The 22,500-nt window shown below is 41.0% G+C and overlaps 1 protein-coding gene across 3 annotated transcripts in view; it reads right to left on the bottom strand.

The window, feature by feature from the left end:
* LOC128644141 (trichohyalin-like) overlaps positions 1-8,172 on the bottom strand; it is an 8,931-nt gene extending 759 nt beyond the window's left edge. Inside the window, exons 1-2 of one of the 3 annotated variants that reach the window (XR_008399930.1) lie at positions 8,127-8,145; positions 3,309-3,380 (exon numbers count right to left, since the gene is read on the bottom strand). Coding sequence is in view for 1 of the 3 variants with exons in the window: in XM_053696851.1 (XP_053552826.1) it covers positions 4,763-5,506 (744 nt within the window). In the remaining 2 variants the exon portion in view is untranslated. The other 2 variants (XR_008399929.1, XM_053696851.1) reach the window with 2 other exon arrangements.
* Between the last annotated feature and the right edge of the window lie 14,328 nt (positions 8,173-22,500).

The following is a 22,500-nucleotide window of genomic DNA, read 5'->3' as shown; positions in this document are numbered from 1 at the left end:
TGGCCAAAAGTATGTGGACACCCCTAATAATTATTATTTCAGTCATACCCATTGCTGAAAAGTACATATAATAAACTACATTGCTTTGAAATCTTTATAGACAAACATTGGCAGTACAAAGGGTTGTACAAAAGAACTTGAAGGGACACTCAGGTTAAATTAAATTTTCATGATTCAGACACAGTATGTAATTTTAAATAACTTTCCAATTTACCTCCATTAAAAAAAATGTGCACAGTCTTTTATATTTACAATTTTTGAGTCACCAGATCCTACTGAGCATGTGCAAGAATTCACAGACTATACGTATATGCATTTGTGATTGGCTGATTGCTATCACATGGTACAAGGGGAGTGGAAATATACATAACTTTGAAATTTGTTATAAAAAAAATCTACTATTCATTTGAAGTTCAGACTAAGTGCTATTGCATTGTCTTGTTATCTTGCATTTGTTGATTATGCAAATGTAATGTGTTGACTGGTCCTTTGACTTTAAATGTGGTCCTGTAACAAGAGGCCACCTTTGCATGTTTGTGAGATTTCTGCCCTAGTCGACTGCAAGTGCTATTATTGTGAAGTGAAAGCAACTAGAAGCAACAGCCTAATCTCACAAAGTGGTAGACCACTCACACACAGAGTGGGGCAGCTGAGTGCTGAAGCGTGTAGAGTGTACACAAACCTCACATCAACATGGGCTATACCAAGTTGGCTGGAGTGGTGTGAAGCATGACACCTCTGGACTCTGGTTCTTTGTAGTGAGGATTTATGCTTCACTATCTGGAAGTCTAATGGAAGAAACTGGGAGTGGCAGATGCCAGGAGAACACCAACTACCGGAATGCATATTGCCTACTGTAAAGTATGGTGGAGGATTTGGACTAGGCCCCTTAGTTCCAGTCAAGAGTCATCTTAATGCTACCGTATACAAATACACTTTAGATCAGTGCTTTCCAAACTGTGTGTCGGGACACACTAGTGTGTCGGCAGCAGTGTCTAGGTGTGTCCCTGCTTCAGCACTAATTTATTTAAATTTAATTTAAAAATTTTTTTTTTTTGGTTTCTGACTTTCCGCCTGCCTGCTACGCATATCACATGGTTGACAAGTGATTGATACCTAGTGAGTCACAGATCATCTTAACCTATTGGCGCAGCTCAGTGGGAACTGAAACTATTGCCATTGGCGGCTCCTGGCTGCACGTGTAGTCTCCTTAATTGGCTCGTGACTGCATGTGTAGTCTCCTTAATCGGCTCGTGACTGCATGTGTAGTCAGTGAGTGGGACAGCAGTGTGTTTGCAGCGCTGGCAGTAGTGAATCAGACTCACTGAGCTCTGAGGGCGGCAGCTTAAACGCTGAGCTGAAGTCAGTGTGGGGTTTTTTTGCAGCTAGCTCCCAGTAGCGCATTGCTGCTGCTGCTCTTGATATATGGATAGGAAGGGGGAGCTTAAAAAATGCTTGATGATGAAATGCGAGTGTCTTTATCTAACATTCCACCAAATATTCAGAAACTGTGTTCTTCCCATCAACCTCATACATTCCATTAAAATAGTAAGTAGCTATTGGTGTTATTCTTGCACATACAAGAATATGTCGTATCTCTTAAAACAAGTTCGTTTAACCTCCTTTTTGCTAAAACAACTGAATTACTGTGTCGCGAAATGATGTAGGTCTAAAAAGTGTGTCCTCAACATGAAAAGTTTGGAAAGCTCTGCTTTAGATATTTGTTTGCTTATAACTTTGTGGCAACCGTTTAGGCAAGTTCCAGCATGACTGTGCCCACACCACAAAGTGATGTCCACAAAGACTTAATTGGATGAGTTAGGAGTGGAGGAACTCCAGTGGCCTGCACAGAGCACTGACCACATCGAACACCTTTGGGATAAATTAGAACACCAATTGTGAGCCAGACCTTCTCATCCAACATCCGTTCCTGACCTCATAAATGCTCTTTTTGCTAAAATAGACAAATTCCCACAGACATGTTCCAAAAAAAAAGCCTTCTCAAAAGAGTGCAACTGCAAGGGGGAGGACAACTCCATAATGCCAATGTTTCTGAAAATAGGATGTCTAACAAATTATATATATTTATATTTGATGGCTATATAGTGCATTTGCATACATCCATAAATACATACGCATTACTGCCAGAGGTGACCTTTAAAAAATAAAAATTGTACAATTTTTCATTTTCATCAGCAACATAACTTCCAAGGAGTTCTGCAATGCACCTTTGTGGTATCTTAGAGCGTACAGGGAAAAACACCTTGTAATTAAAAGACATTTCTGTTATGCTGTAGAATAACAGCCAAATATAAACATTTTTAAACAAATATGTTTGCTGCAAATGGTTTTCAAGGTTTATTTGGAGGAGCTTAAGTCTGCAGATGACAAGGCAAAGCAGGCTCACTGTGTTAGTATTAAGAGCATTGTTTTGCATTATCTGTGAAAGCCAATTAAGGATATGTATCAGAGTTAGTCTTAAGTCAACAGTGTGCATTTCCAGCTCTGAAAATTAGAGCCAAAAAATAAAATAAAAAATGTATATATATTCAATGCTAAATTACATAAAAACATAAAATTATACTTTCAAGATGTTTACTGTCCCTTTAATCAGAATCATCAACACTGCTTGGAGGGGGAAGGGGGGACACTTTATAGTAGCCAAGGGATCAAAGGTCTCTTATAGAGGAAAAATGAAATGATCTAATTAGAGCATGTAATTTTATTTTTAGCAACCCCACAACTGTAAAAGTGTTAAACACATAATGAATGTACCAGTTGGGAGCCACAGTAAACTGCTGTTTAGTGTTGATGTTTGGGTTACCAGCCATTTTTTGCTGCTACCAAGCTGAACTTTTACTCACTTATAAGGGTTAAACACAGATTTGCAGGGTAACGATTTATACAAGATATTTTAAAAGGGACATGAAACCCCAAAAAATCTTTCATGATTCACATAGAGAATAACATTTTAAACAACTTTCTAATTTACTTCTATTATCTAATTTGTTTAGTCTCTTGTTATCATTTGTTGAAGGAGCAGCAATGCACTAATGTCAATATATATATACAGCCACCAATCAACAGCTAGAACCTAGGTTCTCTGCTGCTCCTGAGCTTGCCTAGATAAACCTTTCAGCAAAGGATAACAAGAGAAGAAAGCAAACTAAATGATAGAAGTTAATTGGAAAGTTGTTTAAAATTGTATTTTGGGTTTCATGTCCCTTTAATGTTAGGTGAAGTTACCAAAGCACAATAATTAGGGCCTACAGCAGACTGTTGCACACAATGACTTTTGGATGCCTTACCAATAGGGGCCACTGTTGCTGTGATGACTGCAAGGTCTGTTACATATTTGCAATTTTACAGATAAATAGAACCTAGAATTGATATAACAATGAAGTTGTAAAGCTAAATTTGAAGCGACACAAATCAAAATTGAATCCCCCATAAAATCTTTAATGAAAAAATAGCAATGCAACAGTCATTTTTCTTGCTTTTGAAGCAAAAGATATCTGACAATAGTGCTTGTTCCATTTCCTCCCAGAGGGGCTAGACCTCAAATAGCTAGTTGCATTAATACCCTCTCCCTCAGCCCAGTGTTCTCTTCAGGACCTGTTAATTAGGTACAACACTTAGCTGATTTTACTAGAAACCCAACTAAAATGTAAGCCACTATTAAGCTAAAATGAGCCAATATTACATTTATTTAACATTTGTTGCACAAATTATCATTACCAATTATGCAATTCATTTGTGCTTTGGATAGCTTAAAGAGACATAACACTCAGAAGATAAGTCATTTAGAAGTGATGCAACATAACAGTAAAAAGCTGACATGAAAATATCACCTGAACATCTCTCTATGTAAAAAGGGAAGATATTTTACCTCACAATTCCTTTAGCTCACCAAGAGTAAGTGCTATGTGAACAGTTAGAGCTGCTGTAAAGTTTACAAAAAAAAAAAATTCACAATAAACTTCCATAAACTAAATAGGAAAATAACATGACTGTGCCTGCACATGCCAGATGCACAATCCCTAGCATGTCCTGAGGTGTGAATACTTAGGAAATTTTAAGGTTAATATCTTCCTTTTTTTACATAGAGGTTTCAGGTGATATTTTCTAATCAGCTTTTTTTTATAGTTATGCTGCATCACTTTCAAGTGCTTCAACATTTGGGTATTCTGTCCCTTTAAATAACATTTCTAAATAAAAGAATATAATATTGCAAAGTATTACACTTCCACCACTCAGCTACTTCATAATGCCACCCCGCTGGCAACATTTTATGTGGAGAACATCCCCTCAGCCATTCACATTTTCTTTATATACTGTACATACACAGACACTGCACGAGGTATGCATTCAAAGCAAATATTTAACAAAAATATTTAAACTGTCCTTTTGTTTGCAAAATTTGAATTGTTTTTCAATCAATTGACATACTCTAATCTGCTCTTCTAACGAAATTTAGGGACTGATATAAATAACCTAAACAATCACAATGCTCATAATGAGTGTTTTGTATTACAAGATCAAAGTGTTTTATGTACACTTAAAGGGATAGCCTACTTGATATTTTTTTTTATTATTGTTAAAAAAAAGAAAAGATAATGCCGTCACTACCCATCTACAGCTTTTTACATAACCAACTAATCCTTGTTTCCCCCGGGCCATGGCGTTTATGCAAAGGAATAGTTTTTTTAAGAATCGTCATCTGTCAATCAATTAGACAATATGACGGACAGGAGAGCTGCGCTTATTGTCGTTGGTCCACCCCTTCCCTCAGCCTCTCCTGTCGTTGGTCCACCCCTTCCCTCAGCCTCTCCTGTCGTTGGTCCACCCCTTCCCTCAGCCTCTCCTGTCGTTGGTCCACCCCTTCCCTCAGCCTCTCCTGTCGTTGGTCCACCCCTTCCCTCAGCCTCTCCTGTCGTTGGTCCACCCCTTCCCTCAGCCTCTCCTGTCGTTGGTCCACCCCTTCCCTCAGCCTCTCCTGTCGTTGGTCCACCCCTTCCCTCAGCCTCTCCTGTCGTTGGTCCACCCCTTCCCTCAGCCTCTCCTGTCGTTGGTCCACCCCTTCCCTCAGCCTCTCCTGTCGTTGGTCCACCCCTTCCCTCAGCCTCTCCTGTCGTTGGTCCACCCCTTCCCTCAGCCTCTCCTGTCGTTGGTCCACCCCTTCCCTCAGCCTCTCCTGTCGTTGGTCCACCCCTTCCCTCAGCCTCTCCTCTCGTTGGTCCACACCCTCCCTCAGCCTCTTCTTTCGTTGGTCCACCCCTTCCCTCAGCCTCTTCTCTCGTTGGTCCACCCCTCCCCTCAGCCTCTTCTCTCGTTGGTCCACCCCTTCCCTCAGCCTCTTCTCTCGTTGGTCCACCCCTTCCCTCAGCCTCTTCTCTCGTTGGTCCACCCCTTCCCTCAGCCTCTCCTGTCGTTGGTCCACCCCTTCCCTCAGCCTCTTCTCTCGTTGGTCCACCCCTTCCCTCAGCCTCTTCTCTCGTTGGTCCATCTTCCCCCCCCCCCTCCTTCCCTCCGCCTCTCAAATATCCATTTCTCCCCCTCAGCCACTCCACTACTGTTATTTGTTCAGCTCTTCCCTCATCCTCGCCTGCATTTGTCCATCTCTCACCTCAGCCTCTCCACTCCTATCATTTGTTAAAGGGACACTGAACCCAATTTTTTTTCTTTTGTGATTCAGATAGAGCATGCAACTTTTAAATTTACTCCTATTATCAATTTTCCTTCGTTCTCTTGCTTTCTTTATTTGAAAAAGGCATCTAAGCAATTTTTTTGGTTCAGACCATGCAAAGCACTTGTTTATTGGTGGGTGAATTTATCCACCAATCAGAAAGAACAACCCAGGTTGTTCACCAAAAATGGGCCGGCATCTAAACTTACATTCTTGAATTTCAAATAAACCAAGAGAATGATGACAATTTGATAATAGGAGTAAATTAGAAAGTTGCTAAAAATTGCATGCTCTGTCTGAATCACAACAGAAAAAAAATGGGTTCAGTGTCCCTTTAACTTATCCCCCTCAGACTCTCCAACCCAGAATTTTTCTTTCATGATTCAGATTGAGCATGCAATTTTAAACAACTTTCTAATTAACTTCTATTATCAAATTGTCTTCCTTCTCTTGGTATATTTTGTTGAGGAAAAGCTCAGGAGCATGCATGTGTCTGGAGCACTATATGGAAGCAGTTCTGCAAGGTTTTCGATCCGTAACATTACACTAGACGGCTGCACTATTTCCTATAAAGAAGACCATAAAACAATTGTGTCAATAGAAGTGAATTGGATTTTATTTTTTTTAAACTGTATGCTCTGTCTGAATCAAAAAATTTTTTTTAGGGGATTTCCTATTTGCCCATATCTCCCCTTAGCCTCTATACTCCTGACATTTGTACATCTATCCCCTTAGCCTCTATACTCCTGACATTTGTACATCTATCCCCTTAGCCTCTATACTCCTGACATTTGTACATCTATCCCCTTAGCCTCTATACTCCTGACATTTGTACATCTATCCCCTTAGCCTCTATACTCCTGACATTTGTACATCTATCCCCTTAGCCTCTATACTCCTGACATTTGTACATCTATCCCCTTAGCCTCTATACTCCTGACATTTGTACATCTATCCCCTTAGCCTCTATACTCCTGACATTTGTACATCTATCCCCTTAGCCTCTATACTCCTGACATTTGTACATCTATCCCCTTAGCCTCTATACTCCTGACATTTGTACATCTATCCCCTTAGCCTCTATACTCCTGACATTTGTACATCTATCCCCTTAGCCTCTATACTCCTGACATTTGTACATCTATCCCCTTAGCCTCTATACTCCTGACATTTGTACATCTATCCCCTTAGCCTCTATACTCCTGACATTTGTACATCTATCCCCTTAGCCTCTATACTCCTGACATTTGTCTTCATCTCCCCTTAGCCTCTATACTCCTGACATTTGTACATCTATCCCCTTAGCCTCTATACTCCTGACATTTGTACATCTATCCCCTTAGCCTCTATACTCCTGACATTTGTCTTCATCTCCCCTTAGCCTCTATACTCCTGACATTTGTACATCTATCCCCTTAGCCTCTATACTCCTGACATTTGTCTTCATCTCCCCTTAGCCTCTATACTCCTGACATTTGTCTTCATCTCCCCTTAGCCTCTATACTCCTGACATTTGTCTTCATCTCCCCTTAGCCTCTATACTCCTGACATTTGTCTTCATCTCCCCTTAGCCTCTATACTCCTGACATTTGTCTTCATCTCCCCTTAGCCTCTATACTCCTGACATTTGTCTTCATCTCCCCTTAGCCTCTATACTCCTGACATTTGTCTTCATCTCCCCTCAGACTCTGTACTCTTACCACTTGTCCTTATCTTGCCTTGGCGTCTCATCCTTCCTCAATTTGCATCACTCCCCATCCTCTTCTCTCTTCCATTGGTAACTTCCCCAGCTTCTATCTCCCCCTGTCCCATGTGGTCCGTCCATCTCTCTCCCACCCTCTCCTCGACCTCTATAACGCTAGTCCATTTCTCTCCTCTCTAACCAGGTCATCCGTCTTTTTAACTCTAAGTTTATCTTGTTTCTCAGGTCACCAGCCATGTCCCTCTGAGTCTTCACTGACTGTGCCCTTTAAATGTCCACAATAATCTAACGTCTCCTGTTTCCCATCGCTTCGGCCACCTTTATTACAATACCATTACTCTTGTTATTCTATCCCAGCCTCACCACTGTCACATTCAAACTCACCCATTTTCCCAAATAGCATTCCCTCCTCTCTCAACCATACCGATGTCTTCACAATCATAATTATTGCACTCTACTTTAACCCACTATCGCTTCGAGACCCTATCTCATACCCTCCTTATTATATCTTCAACGCCGACCTCTTTCCTGCTCGGAGTTATATACACCAGCTAAATTGCCAATTTGTCTCATATTTTGCATCCCTCTTTCAAACACACATTTACACTCGTGCTCTTCTGCCTCGTAATACACACCACCTATGTTTCCAGCTTTCTGCCCTACTTTCTCTCTTATTCCCTGTGTTTAGCATCCCTAAAACTAACCCCAACCTCTCCATACCCAGACTCAATTTCTTACTTTGCCTTCTCGGTTTACAACATGGCTGCCATGACTGGGCGCGGCTGACCATCAGCTGATGAAGATGACGTCAGTTGGAGTGTGAAATTAATTGCTGCCATTTTTATCAAGGGCAGAGACGTCCTTTAGCGAAATCACTGTTTTCCTATTCATATTCTCCTATCCTGCTCTGGCGTGTGAGTCTGTGATGACTTGCAGAAGGACGCATCCGTATGCATAGTAGTAATAGATGGTGACTTCTCAAGTTCAATAAAGTTAATTATGTTAAAAAGCTTTGCTTTTGCTAAAAATTAAAAAAAAACATCTCGAAAAAAACTTTTTTATTCAACGGTATTCCATTTTTTAACCTATTGGCTTTGAAAGTAGACTACAAACATACAGTACTAATAATAAGATATGTATTTTTTTAAAAAAACCCATCTAAATATACAGTATTCAAAACATGAGTATTATCCCATAATTAAATAAATTTATAGTCCCTAATAACAAGCATGGTCACCCTAATGAAGTCAGTAAGCAAAATGTTGATTATGATAGCCTTGGTGAATCTATAGTCTGAATTTTATTAAAGACAGCAGGGCCCAGGGGTGTGGAATTTTTTTAAAAAACTACTTGTCCAAGGGTCTAAAGCAGGGGTCAAATCTGAGTTTAGCGGTCTAAATAATTTTCTCGGCCATATTGCATTATTTTACTTCAAAAATTGGTATGGGGGTTCAGGCAAGGGGTTCCAACAATACCGCAGTGTTTGTGTCTCCAGGAACAAAAAGGGGATTCATATTTTGGGGTGTAAATTCCCTGTTCTCCCCATAGACTTTCCCAAGCCAGCTCTACTCACCTACATGGATACATTGTATCAAACCCTAAACCTACAGATTTTTTACATTTGTAACTGTTTACTGTACACAGACACTTAAAGTGAATGTCAATTTTGATGCTAAAGTGCCTGGTTTTTAAAAATTTGATTAAAAGCAGGGGCACTTTAATTCATCAAAATTTACATTTCACTCCTGTTGAGAAAAAAAACTTACCTTTTAATCTTCACAGCAGCTCCAGCTTCCTCTGGTCATTGCAAGCCATTTCTGACGTCAGAAATGATGGATAGGTCATCCTCCAATCACAGCTTCCCCCTCCAGGGGGAATCAGTGTCTGATTCAACGCCGTAATTGGAGGAAGCCGGATTCCTCATTTTAGACCCAAGAAGAGGCTTTGCGACGGGCAGAGGAAGCTGGAGCTGCTGTGAAGATTAAAAGGTAAGTTTTTTTTCTCAACAGGAGTGAAATGTAAATTTTGATGAATTAAAGTGCCCCTGTTATTAATCAAATTTTTTAAAACGGGCACTTTAGCATCAAAATTGACATTCACTTTAAAGCAGCTCTGTCAGTACTTCAATACCCCTCCATCTCCCCCTCCCAGATCCTTTGATCATTATTTTTCCCCCTCCCTCTCCCTCCTTCCCATTCAATAACATTGGTGGCAGTGGTTGATGCGCACGCGCACACACACGCGCCCCCTGCAGGCACCCGGCGTGCACATTGCACATACCGAAATCAGATGCCGGGTAGCGATGGGTCGCCCACCCGCCTCCCTGCTAAGGCTCCCACCCACCAACGATCAGCACCATCGCTACCGGTGCAGAGAGGGCCACAGAGTGGCTCTCTCTGCATTGGATGCTTGTAAAAGGGTAATGCAGGATGCCTCAATATGGAGGCATCACTGCAATACCCTGAGAGCTGCTGAAAGCGATCGCAATCGCTTCCAGAGCTCAATTAGACCAAGGACATACCAGGTACTTCCATTGTCACTAACTGACAGTTTTTGTTGAGGGGTTAAAGGGACACTGAACCCAATTTTTTTTCTTTCATTATTCAGATAGAGAATGACATTTTAAGTAACTTTCTAATTTACTCCTATTATCAATTTTTCTTTGTTCTCTTGCTATTTTTATTTTAAAAGCAGGAATGTAAATCTTAGCAGCCAGCCCATTTTAGGTTCAGAACAATGGATAATGCTTGCTTATTGGAGGCTTACATTTACCCACCAATAAGTAAGCATAACCCAGGTTATCAACCAAAAATAGGCCGGCTCCTATGCATCACATTCCTGCTTTTTAAATAAAGATAGCAAGAGAACAAAGAAAAATTGATAATAGAAGTAAATTAGAAAGTTGCTTAAAATTGCATGCTCTATCTGAATCATAAAATAAATATATTGGGTTTAGTGCCCCTTTAATGGAAATCTCTAAATTATATGTGACATTATAATTATCAAGTAAAAGGGATGACATATAATTACTAAATTGATAATTTTATTTTACTGATTAAACAGCTTTGACTCATAGCAATTAGATAGCAATTAGATAATGATTTATGCAGCATAGAAAGGATTCTATAACAAGATGACAATATTTCCTACTTTGCTGATAACATTTATTTTTTTATTAAAGGGACATTAAACCCAAACATTTTCTTTCATGATTCAGATAGAGGACACCATTTTTAAAAAGTTTCCAATTTACTTCTATTATCAATTTTTTTTTTCATTTTCATGTTCTTCTTTGTTTAAGAGATACCTAGGCACATGCCTGAAGCACTACACAACAGGAAACAGTGCTGCCATCTAGTGCCCCTGCTAATGTATAACATTGTTGCAAAACTGTTGCTATATAGTGCAGCAGACACGTGCACACTCTTGAGGTTACATTTCTACTTTTCCACAAAGGATAACAAGAAAACTAAGAAAATGTGATAATAGAAGTACATTAGAAAGTTGTTTAAAATGTTATGTTCTATCTAAATCACAACAGAAAACAATTGGGTTTTATGTCCCTTTAATTTGTGTACCAGGAAGATGTGAGTATAGCTAGTTACCCCCACCTAGAACCCTTAGCCTTCTTTATTACAGAGATGCAAATGCTGTTATGTGAGGAGCATCATTCCCTTTTAAAAATGCAACCAAACCTATCTTAAAACACTGGGGCCTAGATTTAGAGTTTGGCGTTAGCCGTGAAAACCAGCGTTAGAGGCTCCTAACGCTGGTTTTAGGCTACCGCCGGTATTTGGAGTCACTCAAAATAGGGTCTAACGCTCACTTTCCAGCCGCAACTTTTCCATACCGCAGATCCCCTTACGTAAATTGCGTATCCTATCTTTTCAATGGGATCTTTCTAACTCCGGTATTTAGAGTCGTGTCTGAAGTGAGCGTTAGACATCTAACGACAAAACTCCAGCCGCAGGAAAAAAGTCAGTAGTTAAGAGCTTTCTGGGCTAACGCCGGTTTCTAAAGCTCTTAACTACTGTGCTCTAAAGTACACCTTTTTAACCCCTAATCTGCCGACCGCCACCTACGTTATCCTTATGTACCCCTAATCTGCTGCCCCTAACACCGCCGACCCCTGTATTATATTTATTAACCCCTAATCTGCCCCCCTCAACGTCGCCTCCACCTGCCTACACTTATTAACCCCTAATCTGCCGACCGCAAAGCGCCGCCACCTACGTTATCCTTATGTACCCCTAATCTGCTGCCCCTAACACCGCCGACCCCTATGTTATATTTATTAACCCCTAATCTGCCCCCCACAACGTCGCCTCCACCTGCCTACACTTATTAACCCCTAATCTGCCGACCGGACCTGAGCGCTACTATAATAAAGTTATTAACCCCTAATCCGCCTCACTAACCCTATAATAAATAGTATTAACCCCTAATCTGCCCTCCCTAACATCGCCGACACCTAACTTCAATTATTAACCCTTAATCTGCCGACCGAATCTCGCCACTATTCTAATAAATGTATTAACCCCTAAAGCTAAGTCTAACCCTAATACTAACACCCCCCTAAGTTAAATATAATTTAAATCTAATTAAATTAATTAACTCTTATTAAATAAATTATTCCAATTTAAAGCTAAATACTTACCTGTAAAATAAATCCTAATATAGCTACAATATAAATTATAATTATATTATAGCTATTTTAGGATTTATATTTATTTTACATGTAACTTTGTATTTATTTTAACCAGGTACAATAGCTATTAAATAGTTAAGAACTATTTAATAGCTAAAATAGTTAAAATAATTACAAATTTACCTGTAAAAGAAATCCTAACCTAAGTTACAAATAAACCTAACACTAGACTATCAATAAATTAATTAAATAAACTACCTACAATTACCTACAATTAACCTAACACTACACTATCAATTAATTAATTAAATACAATTGCTACAAATAAATACAATTAAATAAACTAGCTAAAGTACAAAAAATAAAAAAATATTTACAAACATAAGAAAAATATTACAACAATTTTAAACTAATTACACCTACTCTAAGCCCCCTAATAAAATAACAAAGCCCCCCAAAATAAAAAAATGCCTTACCCTATTCTAAATTACTAAAGTTCAAAGCTCTTTTACCTTACCAGCCCTGAACAGGGCCCTTTGCGGGGCATGCCCCAAGAAATTCAGCTCTTTTGCCTGTAAAAAAAAGCATACAATACCCCCCCAACATTACAACCCACCACCCACATACCCCTAATCTAACCCAAACCCCCCATAAATAAACCTAACACTAAGCCCCTGAAGATCATCCTACCTTGTCTTCACCATACCAGGTTCACCGATCGGTCCAGAAGAGCTCCTCCGATGTCCTGATCTAAGCCCAAGCGGGGGGCTGAAGAGGTCCATGATCCGGCTGAAGTCTTCATCCAAGCGGGCCAGAAGAGGTCTTCCATCCGATTGAAGTCTTCATCCAAGCGGCATCCATCCGGAGCGAAGCGGCAGCATCCTGAAGACCTCCACCGCGGAACATCCATCCTGGCCGACGACTGAACGACGAATGACGGTTCCTTTAAATGACATCATCCAAGATGGCGTCCCTCGAATTCCGATTGGCTGATAGGATTCTATCAGCCAATCGGAATTAAGGTAGGAATATTCTGATTGGCTGATGGAATCAGCCAATCAGAATCAAGTTCAATCCGATTGGCTGATCCGATCAGCCAATCAGATTGAGCTCGCATTCTATTGGCTGTTCCGATCAGCCAATCAGAATATTCCTACCTTAATTCCGATTGGCTGATAGAATCCTATCAGCCAATCGGAATTCGAGGGACGCCATCTTGGATGACGTCATTTAAAGGAACCGTCATTCGTCGTTCAGTCGTCGGCCAGGATGGATGTTCCGCGGTGGAGGTCTTCAGGATGCTGCCGCTTCGCTCCGGATGGATGCCGCTTGGATGAAGACTTCAATCGGATGGAAGACCTCTTCTGGCCCGCTTGGATGAAGACTTCAGCCGGATCATGGACCTCTTCAGCCCCCCCCTTGGGCTTGGATCAGGACATCGGAGGAGCTCTTCTGGACTGATCGGTGAACCTGGTATGGTGAAGACAAGGTAGGATGATCTTCAGGGGCTTAGTGTTAGGTTTATTTAAGGGGGGTTTGGGTTAGATTAGGGGTATGTGGGTGGTGGGTTGTAATGTTGGGGGGGGGGGTATTGTATGTTTTTTTTTACAGGCAAAAGAGCTGAATTTCTTGGGGCATGCCCCGCAAAGGGCCCTGTTCAGGGCTGGTAAGGTAAAAGAGCTTTGAACTTTAGTAATTTAGAATAGGGTAGGGCATTTTTTTATTTTGGGGGGCTTTGTTATTTTATTAGGGGGCTTAGAGTAGGTGTAATTAGTTTAAAATTGTTGTAATATTTTTCTTATGTTTGTAAATATTTTTTTATTTTTGTAACTTAGTTCTTTTTTATTTTTTGTACTTTAGCTAGTTTATTTAATTGTATTTATTTGTAGCAATTGTATTTAATTAATTTATTGATAGTGTAGTGTTAGGTTAATTGTAGGTAGTTTATTTAATTAATTTATTGATAGTCTAGTGTTAGGTTTATTTGTAACTTAGGTTAGGATTAGGTAAATTTGTAATTATTTTAACTATTTTAGCTATTAAATAGTTCTTAACTATTTAATAGCTATTGTACCTGGTTAAAATAAATACAAAGTTACCTGTAAAATAAATATAAATCCTAAAATAGCTATAATATAATTATAATTTATATTGTAGCTATATTAGGATTTATTTTACAGGTAAGTATTTAGCTTTAAATTGGAATAATTTATTTAATAAGAGTTAATTAATTTCGTTAGATTTAAATTATATTTAACTTAGGGGGGTGTTAGTATTAGGGTTAGACTTAGCTTTAGGGGTTAATACATTTATTAGAATAGCGGCGAGATTCGGTCGGCAGATTAGGGGTTAATAATTGAAGTTAGGTGTCAGCGATGTTAGGGAGGGCAGATTAGGGGTTAATACTATTTATGATAGGGTTAGTGAGGCGGATTAGGGGTTAATAACTTTATTATAGTAGCGCTCAGGTCCGGTCGGCAGATTAGGGGTTAATAAGTGTAGGCAGGTGGAGGCGACATTGTGGGGGGCAGATTAGGGGTTAATAAATATAATATAGGGGTCGGCGGTGTTAGGGGCAGCAGATTAGGGGTACATAGGGATAATGTAAGTAGCGGCGGTTTACGGAGCGGCAGATTAGGGGTTAATAATAATATGCAGGGGTCAGCGATAGTGGGGGCGGCAGATTAGGGGTTAATAAGTGTAAGGTTAGGGGTGTTTAGACTCGGGGTACATGTTAGAGTGTTAAGTGCAGACGTAGGAAGGGTTACCGCATAGCAAACAATGGGGCTGCGTTAGGAGCTGAACGCGGCTTTTTTGCAGGTGTTTGGTTTTTTTTCAGCTCAAACAGCCCCATTGTTTCCTATGGGGGAATCGTGCACGAGCACGTTTTTGAGGCTGGCCGCGTCCGTAAGCAACTCTGGTATCGAGAGTTGAAGCTGCGTTAAAAATGCTCTACGCTCCTTTTTTGGAGCCTAACGCAGCCTTTATGTGGACTCTCGATACCAGAGTTATTTTTATGGTGCGGCCAGAAAAAAGCCAGCGTTAGTTTTTCGGGTCGTTGCCGACAAAACTCCAAATCTAGGCCTGGATTTGGCAGGAGCTTGAGGAGGAGCTTATGCTAACAGCCTGTTACAGGGACTGATGGGGCCACTTGTAATTAAAGTGTTCTGTTTGAGACAACAACATTTCCACATGAGTGGTAGGATATAGAAATATATTAAAGGGACAGTGAATTCAAATATTTTCTCCTTTCCTACAGAAAGTACAGCATTTATTCTATTTGGCAATATGTATTTATAAAAAAAACAAAAAAAAAACAGCTTAATGTATTTTTTTTATATAATTTGAAAAAAGCAATTGAACTATCAAACCACTATCTCAGGTAAGAGTTTTAGTACGGTCATAATACATGCACACTTATCTACATCTATTCACACACACACATAGTATACATACACATGCATATATACTAGGGCTGCACGATTAATCATGGATGCGATTTTAAACCGCAATTAATCGCTGCAGTTTTAAAACCGCAAGAGTATGCAATTTTTAGCCCCGCCCCATTTGACATCACCTATGACGTACAGGAGGGCCACGACTTGCCGTGCCTGCCTTGCGACATTGAGCCGACTTACCGGGGAGTGCCATGGCTGATGCGGGTTACAGGGAGGGGGGGTGCGCTGTGGCTGATGCGGGTTACAGGGAGGCAGGCCTACTTACCGGGATGCGCTGTGGCTGATGCGATTTACAGGGAGGGGGGCTGACTTACGGGGGAGCACTGTTGCTTATGCGGGTTACATGGAGGAGGGTGCGCTGTGGTTAATGCGGGTTACAGGAAGTGTTGGGGGCTGATGGTGGTTACAGGCGGTGCTTATGATGTTAAAGGGGGTGCTTATGGGGGGTTAAAGTGGGAGCTGATGGGACTTATGTAGGTTACAGAGGGGGGCTTATGGGGGTTACAGTGGGACTGATGGGACTTATATAGGTTACAGAGGGGGTATTATGGGGGTTTCAGGGGGTGCAGGGTTACAGTGGGAGCTGATGGGACTTATGTAGGTTACAGAGGGGGACTTATGGGGGTTACAGGGGGTGCTGACATGAAAAAAATTGCCATTCCCCCCACCATATCGCCCACCCCTAATATATACATACAAATACATACACACACACACATTCATACATTCATATACAGACATATAGATACATATATACACATACACACACACACACAATTATACATGCATACACACACATACATATATACATAAACACACATTTATACATCCTGGGCGTCGGGCGATCCCTGGACAGGAGGCGAGTATTTTGTTTTACTTTCTTTACTTTCTAAAACTCCAGCAGTAATACAAGTACAGAAAAAAGCAACATAGTATGTCAGTAAATCAGGACATAGTACATAGTAATGAAGCAGGACTCTGGAAATCCTCTTCCTCTTCCTTTACTGGTCCCAAAAACCGAACCGATCCTCAGGAACACTAGAACAGAACAAAGGCAAATGGGCCCCAAAGGTAACCGGTATGAGATGGACCATAAACAGACATTTCCAAGTAGAAGTTTCTTAGAGCGAAGTCAGTTGATTCACACTGAAATAAAACAAATTATGCATAATAGCAAAACATAATAACAGAGGAGGCAAAATACTCACCTCCTGTCTTTAATAAAATTGGGACTATAGAGTCAACAAGGCTATCATAATCCACATTTTATGGCAAGACGGGAGGCTCCTATTTTGCTTTTTTAAAGCTTAACTATCAAGGACAAAGCAGCTTGAGAAATAGGTTTAAAATAAAATTTACAAAAGACAGTGTCAGAAGACCAGTCTGCCGAAGCCAGAAGGTCTTGCAGAGAGCATCATTTTCTAAAAGCACACGATGCTGCCGAACCTCTAACAGAATGAGCTCCAAAGGAGGAAGGGATTCAAGCAAGAGACATAATCCAGGGAACCCACCTGGCAATGGTAGAAACTGAAATGGGACGGAAGGGATGGACATAAGAGATCAGTAAAGGCCCCAGACCTACGTAATGGAGCTGTGCGGGAACAGTATTCCTTAAAACATCTGGCTACACACAAAAGGGCTTCTGGCTCTAGGTAAGGCTATGAGAGAGAAGACGAAAAGGTTTTTGTATGTCTATTAATATGAAATTGGAGGCCTGAAGGGGACAAAGAAAATCCTTCTACATCTAGTATCCTTGTACCCATGAGCAGCGCTGCGGAATCTGTTGGCTCTTTATAAATAAAGAATAATAATAATAATAATCTAGTGCTTGGACATCTGAAGCTTGTCTAAAGGACAGAAGACAGAGAAAAGTAGCTAATTTGACTTATAGTTGTTTCAGGGATAACTGAGGGTTATCCGGCCATGACTGAAACAAGGAGAGAATCTTAGAAACATCCCAAAGGGATTTGTATTTAGATTAAGGAGGTATCCTAAGGTGAATGCCCCTTAGGAGGCAAGAAATGAGGGGATCCTTACCTAAGGTTATCCCATTTATGGGGAGATGAGCTGCCGATAGGGCCGAGCGAAATAGGCTAATCGTGCAATAGGCATTACCCTGCTCATAAAAATGTGCTAGGAAGTTAGCTACAGTTACTGGAGGTGCTGAAAAGGGATCAGTACGTTCTTCTATGCACCAACAAACCCAGAATGACCAGGCGGCTAAGTAGGACCAACGAGTTCCTGGTGCCCAGGAGTCCCGGAGGAGACCTTGAGCTGTGTTCGAAAGGCCTGTGGGATCCCAGGAACCCCTAAAATAGTCCACGCTAGGAGATAAAGGGATCCGTCTAGCACCAACGGGTGAGAGGTTCATTCTGTGCTCCTCTGGAGATCTGGGAAGGGTGGGATCAGGAAATTGAAATGACAAGAGACTTCTAACAGAGCTGGGAACCAGGCTTGAGCTGGCCAAAGGGGAGTGATGATCACCACTGAGATCTGGAGTCTGCAAATATAGGCTAGGACTCTGGAGATCATGGAGAAGGGGTAAATGCATAAGCTCCTTGAGTGGGCCAATTCTGGAAGGCATCTATGGCTTGAGCTCCCGGGTCTCTTAGCCAACTGAAGTAGGTTGGCAGTTGGTAGTTGGTACGGGACGAAAATAGGTCTATGGACAAAGGACCTCAGAGAGAGAATTTGGAGAAAGATCTGCCTGTTCAATTTCCAATCGCTGGCATCTTTCCAGTAGCTAGAAAACTAGTCTGCTACGATGTTGAATTGTCCTGGAAGATATTCCGCCACTATCAATATATTGTTTGCAAAGCAGAACTGGCAGAATTGTTGTGGTAAATTTGACAGGATCAGTGACCTGGTGCCCCTTAGTTTGTTCATATATTGGACAGCCAAGATGCTGTCCATCCAGAGGAGGACACAACAGTTCGTTAATTAGTCCTTGTAGGATTGGATGGCAAAGGAGCCTGCTATGAGCTCTAGGAAATTGATATGGAGTGATGACTCTGCCGGAGTCCATTTGCCTCCCATGGATTGAAAAAGATTCACGGATTGGGCAAAGGAGGGATCTTTGTGGAGGTGAGAATGTTTCAGTCTCTGCTTGGCCCTGTAGTACAGAGGTCCAGGGAAAATCTCTTTGATAGAAGATGACAAAAGGCAGATGATTCTGGCTAGTTGTCACAGTTGAATATGAGGTTTTCTCAGGGATGATCTGAGCTCCTTCTGAATAGTGGCAAGTTTGGCGTCTGGGAGAGCTAGGGTATCTGTCACTGAGTTCACCATGAAGCCTAAGAATTCTAGGGATTGGGAAGGGGTTTTGAAGGATACCCCTGTTCTCAGAAAAGCAACTACTGGTCTCAAAATCTTGGTGAAGCACCAAGGTGCTGAGCTGAGGCTGAAAGGGAGGCAAGTAAACTGCCAAAGTTCCCATTTCCACAGGAACTGGAGATAGTGACGGAACGCTTGATGCATAGGAACTGTTAAGTTGTGATGTTGCGAATAGTTCGCCGGCGAATAGTTCCTGGCGAACATAGGTTGTTCGCATTCGCCGCGGCGGGCGAACATATTCGATGTTTGATCCGCCTCCTATTCATCATCATTGAGTCAACTTTGACCCTGTATCTCACAGTCTGCAGACACATTTCAGCCAATCAGCAGCAGACACTCCCTCCCAGACCCTCCCAGCTCCTGGACAGCAGCCATTTTAGATTCATTCTGATCCTGCATTCTTAGTGAGAGGAGGGATAGTGTAGCTGCTGCTGATTAAATAGGGAAATTCAAAGCTAGGCTAGTGTATTCAGTGTCCACTACAGTCCTGAAGGACTCACCTGATCTCTGCTGTAAGGACAGCACCCCAAAAAGCCCTTTTTAGGGCTAGAACATCTTTTTTTTTTTTTGCCTGTGTAATTTTGACTGTGAAACATCAGTCTGCTAGTGTAATCTAATTGCAGTTGCCTGCCTGCCAGCGTGTGTGCCAGGCCCACTTGCTAAGTGCCACCACTCATATCTGATGTAACAGTAGTGTAAATTTTGAAAAAAAAAAAATTTTTGACTGTGAAACATCAGTCTTCTAATGTAATCTAATTGCAGTTGCCTGCCTGCCAGCGTGTGTGCCAGGCCCACTTGCCAAGTTAGTGCCACCACTCATATTTGTTGTAACAGTAGTGTAAATATTTAAAAAAAAAAAACTTTTTTGACTGTGAAACATCAGTCTGCTAGTGTAATCTAATTGCTGTTGCCTGCCTGCCAGCGTGTGTGCCAGGCCCACTTGCCAAGTTAGTGCCACCACTCATATTTGTTGTAACAGTAGTGTAAATATTTTTAAAAAAAACTTCTTTGACTGTGAAACATCAGTCTGCTAGTGTAATCTAATTGCAGTTGCCTGCCTGCCAGCGTGTGTGCCAGGCCCACTTGCCAAGTTAGTGCCACCACTCATATTTGTTGTAACAGTAGTGTAAATATTTAAAAAAATAACTTTTTTGACTGTGAAACATCAGTCTGCTAGTGTAATCTAATTGCAGTTGCCTGCCTGCCAGCGTGTGTGCCAGGCCCACTTGCCAAGTTAGTGCCACCACTCATATTTGTTGTAACAGTAGTGTAAATATTTAAAAAAAAACTTTTTTGACTGTGAAACATCAGTCTGCTAGTGTAATCTAATTGCAGTTGCCTGCCTGCCAGCGTGTGTGCCAGGTCCACTTGCCAAGTTAGTGCCACCACTCATATTTGTTGTAACAGTAGTGTAAATATTTTAAAAAAAAACTTTTTTGACTGTGAAACATCAGTCTGCTAGTGTAATCTAATTCCAGTTGCCTGCCTGCCAGCGTATTTGCCAGGCCCACTTGCCAAGTTAGTGCCACCACTCATATTTGTTGTAACAGTAGTGTAAATATTTTAAAAAAAACTTTTTTGACTGTGAAACATCAGTCTGCTAGTGTAATCTAATTGCAGTTGCCTGCCTGCCTGCCAGCGTGTGTGCCAGGCCCACTTGCCAACTAGTGCCACCAATCATATTTGTTATAACAGTAGTGTAAATATTTAAAAAAAAAACTTTTTTGACTGTGAAACATCAGTCTGCTAGTGTAATCGAATTGCAGTTGCCTGCCTGCCAGCGTGTGTGCCAGGCCCACTTGCCAAGTTAGTGCCACCACTCATATTTGTTGTAACAGTAGTGTAAATATTTAAAAAAAACTTTTTTGACTGTGAAACATCAGTCTGCTAGTGTAATCTAATTGCAGTTGCCTGCCTGCCAGCGTGTGTGCCAGGCCCACTTGCCAAGTTAGTGCCACCACTCATATTTGTTGTAACAGTAGTGTAAATATTTTAAAAAGAAACTTTTTTGACTGTGAAACATCAATCTGCTAGTGTAATCTAATTGCAGTTGCCTGCCTGTCAGCGTGTGTGCCAGGCCCACTTGCCAACTAGTGCCACCAATCATATTTGTTATAACAGTAGTGTAAATATTTAAAAAAAAACTTTTTTGACTGTGAAACATCAGTCTGCTAGTGTAATCTAATTGCAGTTGCCTGCCTGCCAGCGTGTGTGCCAGGCCCACTTGCCAAGTTAGTGCCACCACTCATATTTGTTGTAACAGTAGTGTAAATATTTAAAAAAAAACTTTTTTGACTGTGAAACATCAGTCTGCTAGTGTAATCTAATTGCAGTTGCCTGCCTGCCAGCGTGTGTGCCAGGCCCACTTGCCACGTTAGTGCCACCACTCATATTTGTTGTAACAGTTGTGTAAATATTTTGTAAATTTTTTTTTGACTGTGAAACATCAGTCTGCTAGTGTAATCTAATTGCAGTTGCCTGCCTGCCAGCGTGTGTGCCAGGCCCACTTGCCAACTAGTGCCACCAATCATATTTGTTATAACAGTAGTGTAACTATTTAAAAAAAAAACTTTTTTGACTGTGAAACATCAGTCTGCTAGTGTAATCTAATTGCAGTTGCCTGCCTGCCAGCGTGTGTGCCAGGCCCACTTGCCAAGTTAGTGCCACCACTCATATTTGTTGTAACAGTAGTGTAAATATTTAAAAAAAAAAACTTTTTTGACTGTGAAACATCAGTCTGCTAGTGTAATCTAATTGCAGTTGCCTGCGTGTGTGCCAGGCCCACTTGCCATATTAGTGCCACCACTCATATTTGTTGTAACAGTAGTATAAATATTTTTAAAAAAAACTTTTTTGACTGTGAAACATCAGTCTGCTAGTGTAATCTAATTGCCGTTGCCTGCCAGCGTGTGTGCCAGGCCCACTTGCCAACTAGTGCCACCAATCATATTTGTTATAACAGTAGTGTAAATATTTAAAAAAAAAACTTTTTTGACTGTGAAACATCAGTCTGCTAGTGTAATCTAATTGCAGTTGCCTGCCTGCCAGCGTGTGTGCCAGGCCCACTTGCCAAGTTAGTGCCACCACTCATATTTGTTGTAACAGTAGTGTAAATATTTAAAAAAAAAACTTTTTTGACTGTGAAACATCAGTCTGCTAGTGTAATCTAATTGCAGTTGCCTGCCTGCCAGCGTGTGTGCCAGGCCCACTTGCCAAGTTAGTGCCACCACTCATATTTGTTGTAACAGTAGTGTAAATATTTTAAAAAAAAACTTTTTTGACTGTGAAACATCAGTCTGCTAGTGTAATCTAATTGCAGTTGCCTGCCTGCCAGCGTGTGTGCCAGGCCCACTTGCCAAGTTAGTGCCACCACTCATATTTGTTGTAACAGTAGTGTAAATATTTTAAAAAAAACTTTTTTGACTGTGAAACATCAGTCTGCTAGTGTAATCTAATTGCAGTTGCCTGCCTGCCAGCGTGTGTGCCAGGTCCACTTGCCAAGTTAGTGCCACCACTCATATTTGTTGTAACAGTAGTGTAAATATTTTAAAAAAAAACTTTTTTGACTGTGAAACATCAGTCTGCTAGTGTAATCTAATTCCAGTTGCCTGCCTGCCAGCGTGTTTGCCAGGCCCACTTGCCAAGTTAGTGCCACCACTCATATTTGTTGTAA

Source organism: Bombina bombina, unplaced genomic scaffold, assembly GCF_027579735.1.
Source record: "Bombina bombina isolate aBomBom1 unplaced genomic scaffold, aBomBom1.pri scaffold_2582, whole genome shotgun sequence".
NCBI lineage: Eukaryota > Metazoa > Chordata > Amphibia > Anura > Bombinatoridae > Bombina > Bombina bombina.
Note: the sequence above shows the minus strand (reverse complement) of the source record. Positions and strands in the feature narration are given on the sequence as shown.